Source organism: Dictyostelium discoideum (assembly GCF_000004695.1).
Source record: "Dictyostelium discoideum AX4 chromosome 4 chromosome, whole genome shotgun sequence".
Lineage (NCBI taxonomy): Eukaryota > Evosea > Eumycetozoa > Dictyosteliales > Dictyosteliaceae > Dictyostelium > Dictyostelium discoideum.
The window spans coordinates 3,213,237-3,223,236 of NC_007090.3; the positions used below are offsets into that span (position 1 = coordinate 3,213,237).

Sequence of the window (10,000 nt, forward strand, 5' to 3'; positions counted from 1 at the left end):
CGTTTACTAGTGAGGTGAAAATATTATTTTTATTATTATTATTATTTATTATTATTATTATTATTATTAAAATTGAAAGTAATGATACATCTCACAGAAAAATTAATTTTTTTATTTATTTATTTATTTATTTATTTATTAATTAATTTATTTATATATATCCACTACCACCTTCACTCCTTCTTTTTCTACCAATTTTGAAATTATTACTATAATGATTAAATATGAAAACTGAAGCACCACAAAGACCCATAAAAGAGACACAATAGAAAACAAACTTTAAAATACCAATGAAAGTTGCTCTGAGTTCCATTTTTCTAAGTTCAGTTCCATTGATAGTTCGAATACCAATTGTTGTTGCACGTGGTACATAAACACTTGATGTGAAAAATAGACCCCTTTTAATATTGATATTATTTAATGATAATACTTCTTTAAATTTTGCTACATCTTCTAATGGTACTGGTGAATTGTCATAGCATTTGCATTCTACATAGGTCTTAAAGAAAATACCATAAACTATATCAATCTCTGATCTATTATTATATTTATCCTTTAATATAACATTTCTTTGAACATTGAAACATAATTTTCTTTCAAGCATTCTTGCAACTCTATCTTCAAAATTCATTCCTTTTTTTTTATTTTCTTTCCCTAAAGATTTTAATCTACCAATTTTACTAAATAATTTCATTTCTGTATATATTTAATAATTTAATTTTATATAAAAAAGATTTTTTTTTTTTATATTTAATTATGTGTGGTTGTGTTGTTTATTGATTGATTTAAAAAAAAAAAAAAAAAAAAAAAAAAAAAAAAAAGTTCATATGACGTTTTAATTTATCATAAAAAGTTTTTTTTTTTTAAAATTTTTAAAAATAAAAAAAAAATAAAATTAATAAAATTCCCAAAAAATCCATTTTTTTTTTTTTTTTTTTTTTTAATTATTAGACGAAATTAAAAGAAAAAAAAGAAAATGATAAAGAAAAAAGTTATAATAAATTATAATAAATATATTCAAAAAATATTTAATAATAATTATCAGATATATAGAATAAATTCATTATATTCAAATAATAATAGGATTAACCATAACTATGGTAATATCATTAATGAAAATAATAATATAATAATAAATTATAATAACTTTAATTCATTTATTTATAATAAAATTAATTATTGTTCAACGACAACATCTAAAATTATTGAAAAACAACAAGAAATTAATAAAAACAATAAAATTGCGTTAAAGAAATTTTTTTTAAAAGTTCACCCAGATTTATTTTTTCAATTTCCAAATATAAAGAAAACTAATGATAAATCACTCTCATTGTTACATTCATTTTTAGAAGAGATTAAAACGGAAAGATTATCAAGAAAACAATATGATTTACAATTTTATTATTTAGATAATAATATTTATGATAATGAGAATGATATACCATTCTTCAATATTAAATTCTCTGTTAATATATCATCATCATCATCATCGAATTCATTCGATAAAATTGCATATCATTTACAAGATGCACAAGAACAAATTCAACAATTTTTTAAATTATTATCAATTAAAGAAGAATTCATACTTCATAGTATGATTGGTAATAAATCATCATTATCATCAAATAATAATGATATAAATTTAAATAATGATAGTTTATTATATTTTGTAAAGAATTTATCAAATTTTGCAAGAGAAACATCAAAAAATTTCATTGACCAAGAAAGAGAAATCGATTTAATGTATACCTATTTCTATATGGAACATAAAATTAGAGTATTATTTCAAGATCATAATTTAGCATTGGATGAAAGAAAAAAACTTTTAAAAAAGTTAGAAAAACTGTTAAATAAATTATCACCAAAAAGTTTTCAAAATATTGGAATTGTGAATCAAATTTTTGAAAGAGATGAATCAATTGAAAATAAAAATAAAAATAATAATTATAATAATGGTGGTAGAGGGAGAAAAAGGAATGATAGATTGGAATCATTTGATTTAGATGATGATGAAATTGATAGACAAGGTGATAGATATCAAGGATTCGGTCAGAGATTAAGAAACTCTGATCAAGAGACTAAACAAGAGATTATGGAACAATTTTCAATGTTTAGTGGATCAAATAAGAATCAATTCTCTGGTTGGCAACATATAAAGTCTGGTTATATTACACCAGAATCAAATCCAAAACAAGATGATTCAAAACTATCAGATCGTTTAGAAGGCGTTTCAGTGGTTTTCTCATCAAAGCTACCAAATGGCATTGACTCTGAAGGTAGATTAATTTTAAATACAACTAAAAAGAAACAATCAACACTCTCTGAATGGACTAAAACTATTGAAACTTTTAAACCATCGACAATAATTGAAAATATTAAAAATTGTAAAAATAGACAATCAATTGAAAAACAATTAGCAAAATACTTTAAAGTTGGTTTCATATTCACAGATTATGATAAACAAAATCAAAAACAATATCTACAATTATTAGATAGACTTATTTCAATTGGTAATTTTAAACATCAAAAATCAATCGAGAAATCTTATCAACAAGATTTAAAAGATCAAGAAATTTTATTAAAACAACAATTACAAAATAATCATGGTATTCAAAGTTTTACAAAAGATCAATTCATAAATAATAAAGATGGTGAAAAAGAAGGAGGGGGAGAAGAGGATGAAGATTTTAATATTAAAGGTTTAGAAGAAATTAGTTTAAAAATTTTAATGAATGATCAAAAAACAACAAAACCAAATAATACCAATCAAAAAGAATTATATTGGAAATTCGATCCAACATTGGGTGTAATTAATGTACCGTTAAATGCAAATTATCAAGATATTATTAAATTTTTAAAATTAAATCATGAATCAATTAAAATTGAATTTGAAAGACATAAAATTAATATGAGAAATATTGCTCAACTTGAATTAACTTTTAAACGTCAATTTAGATTATTAACATTAAAAAAAGTTGATCAAACAATCACTTTAAATGAAATGGTATCATGTTTAAGAAGATTATTATTTAACCATCAACCTTACTTACCCTATTTTTATGGTATGAAAGTAATAATTGGTAGAGAAAATAAAATTAATCCTGATGGTTCAATAGTTATAAAATGGGATTTCGAATTATAAAATATATATTTGTAATAATAATAAAAAAAAAATTTCTAAAAATAAATTACAAAAAATAATTTTTTTTTTTTTTTTTTTTTTTTTTTTGGTAAGAAGGAAAAAAAAGTGATTCAAAATATCTGAATCCTTTTATTATGATTTATTAATAGTTCTATTTTTTTTTTTTTGTTTTTTTTTTTTTTATATTTTTTTTTTGTTTTTTTTTTTTTTCTGATTTTTATAATTGTTTAAATTTGGTAAATATTTTGGTATGTTTAGTGAATGAATTTTTAATTAAAAGTTTTTAGCGCTTTAAGGGGAAGGGGAGGGATAAATAGAATTAATTATTTCATCATCAACATAATTATGAAATAAATAAAAAACTATTTGAATATGATTTTTTGGATTTTTTTTTTTTTTTTAGTGATTTTTTTAGTTTAAAGGTGGATACTTTGAAACTTTAATTTTTGGAACCAAATTACTTCTAAATAAAACAAATGGCTCAACTGAAAGGAAAACTGATAATTGTTTAGAGATTTCAATTTCTTCATCATCGTCGATTGGAGAAGAGTGATGTTGAGAGAGTGAAAGGAAATCACTTCTATCGCTTGACACTTCGAGATTATACTCTGAGAGATAGATAACCAAATGTTTGGTAGACATTGTAACCACGATACCAGGTGTTAAGATTGGACCTTTCTCCCAAATGTAGGTTGCAAGATAGAGGAGATTTAACTTTTCAGATATTTTTCTCTTCCAAGAGATATCGTTATATCTTTGACACAATTGAGTCAAATCATCACCAGTGGGTAATGATTTTTTAAAATCAGTAAATTCTTGACTTGATTCATCCCAATAGGGTTGAATGGTGATATCAGAACTCCAAACCACCTCTTTAGTCAATTGAAGTGAGAGAGCACGATGAATATTGACATCCATATATCTTCTAATTGGTGCAGTGAAATGAGTGTATTGAGATCTCTCATCCAATAGATTTTCATTACCAAAGCCTTGTCTCTTTTCAACGGTTGTAATATATTTTGTTGGATCCATAAGATGCATTGCTAACCTTCTCATTGCTTTGGCTTGTTCAGGTGTACAATTTTTGAGAGCTTTTTCAACTTTGGTTTTAATGGTTCTCCAATCATCTTCTGAAGAGACAACAATATTATTTACAAATTTCTTTATAAATACATTTAATCTCTCAAAGAATTTCTTTCTATTATCGAAATTATTATTAATAATTGATGATGATGTTGTTGAGGTTGATATTGGAGTTGGTGTTGGAGTTGAAGATGGTGTTGGTATTGGAGTTGGTGTTGTTGATTTTGGTGTTGTTGGTGATGGTAATGGTGATGATGTAGAGTTGTTGTTGTTGTTGTTGTTGTTGTTGTTGTTGTTGTTGTTGTTGTTGTTGTTACAATTATTTAAAATTGTTGAAGTAACAATAGTTTGTGGTATTGGTGTTTGAATTAAATTTGGATTTGTTTTACTATAGGATGAATAAACTATACCATAATCATAATTTGTATTTAATAAAGAGACAGCTGCTAAATTATTTGCAAGATGCATAAACTCTTGAACCAATACATGACTCTCAAGTTTTGGTAAGAAATCAACAGAGATTGGAACACCTTCAACACTAAGATCATATTGAATATTATTACTAATGTCAAAGATTTCTCTTCTTTCTTTTCTATAGTTATTTAAAAGACTACTAATTAGATAAAGTCCCCAAACTGAATGATTTACCTTTGCTTCCAAGCCTAATCTTAGACCTTTAGTACCTGAACCACCACTACCAGAGCCATGACTATGTGGATTCATTTGATTTAATGGTGGTGGAGAATCATGGTCAGGATTATTTTCAATTTTCTCACGTTGTTCCTTTGCTAAACTTTCCAAAACATTTTTAAGAATTTCATTGGAACCATCGATAGTTTCTACCATTTTATTATTTGTGAAAGATTCTAATTGCTCGAAATTGGATTTATTCTTTTCAATGATTCTTTGCGCCTTTTCATAGGATAAATGACCTTTTGAACGTAAATTTGATTTACAGAATTTATAATCAATGATTTTACCATCGGATCTAATCTTTACCAACAATGAGAAACAGAACCTCTTTTGATACAATTTCAAACTACAAGTACTACTACTTAAATTCTTGGGTAACATTGGTATGATTGAACCAATCAAGTAGATGGTATTCAAACGGTACTCTGCTTCTTTATCCAATTTCGAACCTTTTTCAAGGAAAGCACTAACATCTGAAATGTGAATACCAATTTCGAATACGCTCATTCCTTCATCAAATTCATCGGTCAAACAACGGAAACTAATTGCATCATCAAGATCGGTAGATGATGGTGGATCAATGGTGACTGGAACCAAATGGGTGAGATCAACTCTTCTCTCTTCTTCCCTATCGCTTGGTAACCAATCATCGAAAACTTCATCGATTTCTTTTTGAAAGTGTTCAGTGTGAAATACTTGATGATTCAAAAGGATACAACGAGAAATTGATAACAAATCCAATGGCGTACCAAAAAAGAATTGAATGGTACCAATGGCATAAGTATTGTCTGGTGCAAACTCGGTCAATAATAAAATCGATAAACGACCACATCTCTCGGCCAAATGACTATTACTAAGATTACTAATTAAATGAACGGTTGGTGTTGATTTCTCGTAGCAATTATAATAGAAAACACGATAATTATTATTTTCATCATCTTCATCATCATAGAGATCATTGAAATGGTGATCATTATGATTAGCATGATGGTGGTTATGATTATGATGATGATGGTGATGATGACTATTATGACTACTATGACTATTATGATTATTTCCATTCGAATGGAAATAATCATCTTTTTCTTTTGGTGCCGTCTTTGTGGAACCAACTGTTTTCTTTTTATCTTCACATTCTCTTAAAAATCCTGTTAAAACTGTCGATTTAATCTCTTTATGTTGTAAATGTTGACTATGTGAAAATTTTGAAGGAATCTTATCAAATACAAATGTTGGTACTCTAGGAAGTGTACTAATTTGATTAGCTGGAAATATAATAACTTGATTCTCTTCTTTTAATTTCATTAATTCTCCAATTAATTGATGTTTTTTCGATTGAATTTTATGATGTTGTGCTTGAGCTTGAGCTTGTTGTTGTGCTTGTTGTTGTTGTTGAGTTTGTTGTTGTTGTTGTTGTGATTGTTGTGGTTGTTGTTGTTGCTGTTGTTGTGGTTGTTGTTGTTGTTGTTGTTGTTGTGGTTGTTGTTGTTGTTGTTGTGATTGTTGTTGCTGTTGTTGAATTTGAGTGAATTGATGTATTGATTGATGATGATGATGTTGTTGTTGTTGTTGTTGTTGTTGCTGCTGTTGTTGTTGAATTTGTTGAATTGTTTGAAATTGTGATTGTTGGAATTGATGGACAACCTTTGGACTACTTGTACCCCAATCAATTGGACTTATACCACCATCAATTAAATAATGATTATTTGATTGTGGATAAATTAAAGGTGAAGAATGACGTGGTGAAGCTGAATTTTGTGGATAATATTCAACATGATGACCAACAATACCACCACTTCCACTTAAATCAACATGTTGTTGATGTGATTGAAAGTAACCTTGAGAATCTGATGAAAATAAATAATTTGGTTGAAATGATTGATAACCACTTAAGTGATCGCCATAAAGTGGACTACCTGTATTAATACTGTTATTTATATTATTATTATTATTATTATTATTATTATTATTATTATTATTATTATTATTATTATTATTATTATTATTATTACTACTGTTATTATTGCTACCATTATTGCTACTATTATTATTATTATTACCATTGTTATTATTATTGTTAATTGTTGAAAATGGTGATGATACCAATGATGATAATGGTGTATTATTACTAATACCATTACTACCACTCATACTACTTGGTATAAACAATGATGAAGATGATGATAATTGTGAAGAAGAAGAAGATGATGGTGTTGAATTTGAATTGGAATTGGATGATGATACATTAATACTATTACTTATACAATCACTCATTGATTGTAATGGGAATGGATCAGGATTCGTACATCTTATAACAGTTTTATATTCTCCATTAAAGTAAATCTTTATACAAGCTTGTCCACCATTCTATGATTTCAATAAATAAAAATTAAAAAAAAAAAAAGAATTAATTAATTTTGTTGAACAATAATAATAATAATAATAATAATAATAATAATAATAATAATAATAAAAGATATATTCATTTTACATACATCAATTTTTCTAACACCTTTTAATTGAGAATAGAAACAAGATTTTGCATCTTTTGTAGTTTGAAATAAGATATAGAGTTGATTTGATTTACCTGTTGGTTTTAAAGTGAAATGATAAGGGCCAAATAAATTTTTAATATAAGTATCATTCATACCTGGCATAATGTTATGAAGTAATAGTGTTCTAGAGGTCCATTCAATAACATCATCAATGAATACACTTTGCATCATCTCTTCGATCTCTCTATCTTTTTCACTCTTTGATGCTAATGCTATAAGATTTTCACTATCATTATCGATAATATTATTCCTATAATTCATTAAATTTTGTTGTTGTCTTTGATGAATTTGTTGTTGTAATTGTAATGATTGTAATTGATGAATTTGTTGAGCTTGCTGTTGTTGTTGTTGTTGTTGTTGTTGTTGTTGTTGTTGTTGTTGTTGTTGTTGTTGTTGTTGTTGTTGTTGTTGTTGTTGTTGCTGTTGTTGTTGTTGTTGTTGTTGTTGTTGCTGTATTTGTTGTTGAATTTGTTGTTGTTGTTGCTGTTGTTGTTGTTGTTGTTGTTGTTGTTGCTGTTGTTGCTGCTGTTGCTGCTGTTGTTGAATTTGTTGAGTTTGCTGTTGTTGAGTTTGCTGCTGTTGCTGTTGTTGTTGTTGTTGTTGTTGTTGTTGTTGAGTTTGCTGTTGTTGTTGTTGTTGTGGTGGTTGAATGAATTGAGATTTGTTTAATTTTTTGTTTTTATTGGTATTAGTGTTACCATTTAAGTTGCTGTTAATATTGATACCATTGGCGTTATGAGTTGGTTTCTTTTTTTTGTAATCATTATGATTGTTTGTTAAATTTGAGTTTGAGATTTGCAGCGGTTGTTGTTGTTGTTGTTGTTTTTTTGGTATAGGTGGTTGATAAGGTGATACTTGTTGTGGTTTTATTGGTGAATGAGGTGAATAGGATTGTTGTGGTTGAGGTGGTTGAGGTGGTGGCGTTGTTGATGATGGTGAGATTGTGTGATGTTTGGGTGAACTGTATTCATAATTTGTATTTTTTAATCTTCCACTAGACACTTGACCTCCGGTACTAGTTCCTGTTGTTGTCGATGATGTATTTGAATTATCCACTTTAGTGCAATTATATATTTATAATGGTTATATTTTATAATTTTAATTTAATAAAACTACAAAAAAAAACCATATAATAAATTATTATTGATATTGAAGCATGAACAATTAACTAATTAAAAAAAAAAAACAGCAAAAATGAAAACAAAACCCTATAAAAAAAAAAAAATAAAAAAAGTTTAATTTTTTAAATTTTTAAAAAAAAAAAAAGTAATAATAAAAAAAATAATAGAAAATATTATATATATACACAAACAATTCTTTTATTGAATATGTAAAAATTTGTTTTTAAAAAAACAATAAATGGGTGAATATGTGAATATATATAAATATATGTATAAATTTTTTTTATTTTTTTTTTTTTTGTTTATTATAATTATTATTAACACACGATATTATTTTATTATTTTTATTTTTTATTTATTTTTATTATTATTATTATTATTATTATTTTTTTTTTTTTTTTTTTTTTTCTTTTATTTAAAAAAAGAATTTGGATTGGTCCAACTATTAAAAAAAAAAAACGAACTTTATTTCTTTCTTTTTTTTTTTTTTTAATTAAAAGAGGATTATGACAACTGTTGAAAAAAAATCGTTTTTTTCTTTTTTTTTTATTATTTTTTTTTTTTTTTAATTTTAAAAAAAAATTTTTTTTAATTATTTTTTTATTTTTTTTAATTATTTTTTTATTTTTATTTTTATTTTTATTTTTATTTTTATTTTTATTTTTATTTTTATTTTTTTATTTTTATTTTTGTTTAAAGTTAAATATAAATTTATATATTTTAAGAAATAAAAGTATTGTTTATTTTTGATCACTTATTATTTGAAAAAAACAAAAAAAAAAAAAAAAAAACAAAAAAAAAAAAAAAAAAAAAAAAAAAAAAAAAAAAAAAAAAAAAAAAAAAAAAAAAAAATATAAAAAAATAAAAAATTGTTTTTTCCCTGTTTTGTAATTATCTAACTGGTATAATGTATGAAAAGTTAATTTGAAATTTTTTTTTTGAAAAAAAATTCAACTGTTTTTTGATTTTTTAAATTTCGCTTAGACATATGAAATTAAATAAAAATAATATCTATTTGACATCACAATTGTTGTATTGGAAAAAAAAAATAAAAATAAAAATATAAAAAAAATAAAAGAAAAAAAAATAATTAATAAATAAAAATAAAAAACAAAAAATGTTTAAATATGTCGGGAGGTTTTATAGATTTATAAAAACATTGGTTATATTATGAAACTCCAATTGCATTTCTTTATTTTTTTTTTTAAAAAAAGGAGATAGTTTTTTTTTTTTTTTTTTTTCCTACTTATAGACTTTAATTTTTCATTAAAAAATTAATCATAAAGATTTTAATTTTTATTTTTATTTTTTTTATTTTTATTTTTATTTTTTTTAATTTTTAATTTTTAATTTTTATTTTTTATTTTCATTTTAATTTTTATTAATTTTTTTTTTTTTTTTTTAAA

General features: G+C 24.2%; 3 protein-coding genes across 3 annotated transcripts; 1 reads left to right on the forward strand and 2 right to left on the reverse strand.

Moving 5' to 3' along the window:
• Positions 1-151: 151 nt before the first annotated feature.
• Positions 152-631, reverse strand: DDB_G0295789 (hypothetical protein; the record flags this gene model as incomplete). Its single annotated transcript, XM_002649086.1, has 1 exon — positions 152-631. The coding sequence occupies one exon, from the start codon at positions 629-631 to the stop codon at positions 152-154; it is 480 nt and encodes a 159-aa protein (XP_002649132.1).
• Positions 632-976: 345 nt separating this feature from the next.
• DDB_G0285735 (hypothetical protein) lies at positions 977-3,142 on the forward strand (the record flags this gene model as incomplete). The annotated part of the gene is made up of 1 exon (XM_632958.1): positions 977-3,142. The coding sequence occupies one exon, from the start codon at positions 977-979 to the stop codon at positions 3,140-3,142; it is 2,166 nt and encodes a 721-aa protein (XP_638050.1).
• Positions 3,143-3,553: 411 nt separating this feature from the next.
• On the reverse strand, positions 3,554-9,782 carry DDB_G0285435 (hypothetical protein; the record flags this gene model as incomplete). Its single annotated transcript, XM_632959.1, has 4 exons — positions 3,554-7,285; positions 7,414-8,528; positions 8,590-8,641; positions 9,753-9,782. The coding sequence occupies 4 exons, from the start codon at positions 9,780-9,782 to the stop codon at positions 3,554-3,556; spliced, it is 4,929 nt and encodes a 1,642-aa protein (XP_638051.1).
• Positions 9,783-10,000: the final 218 nt, after the last annotated feature.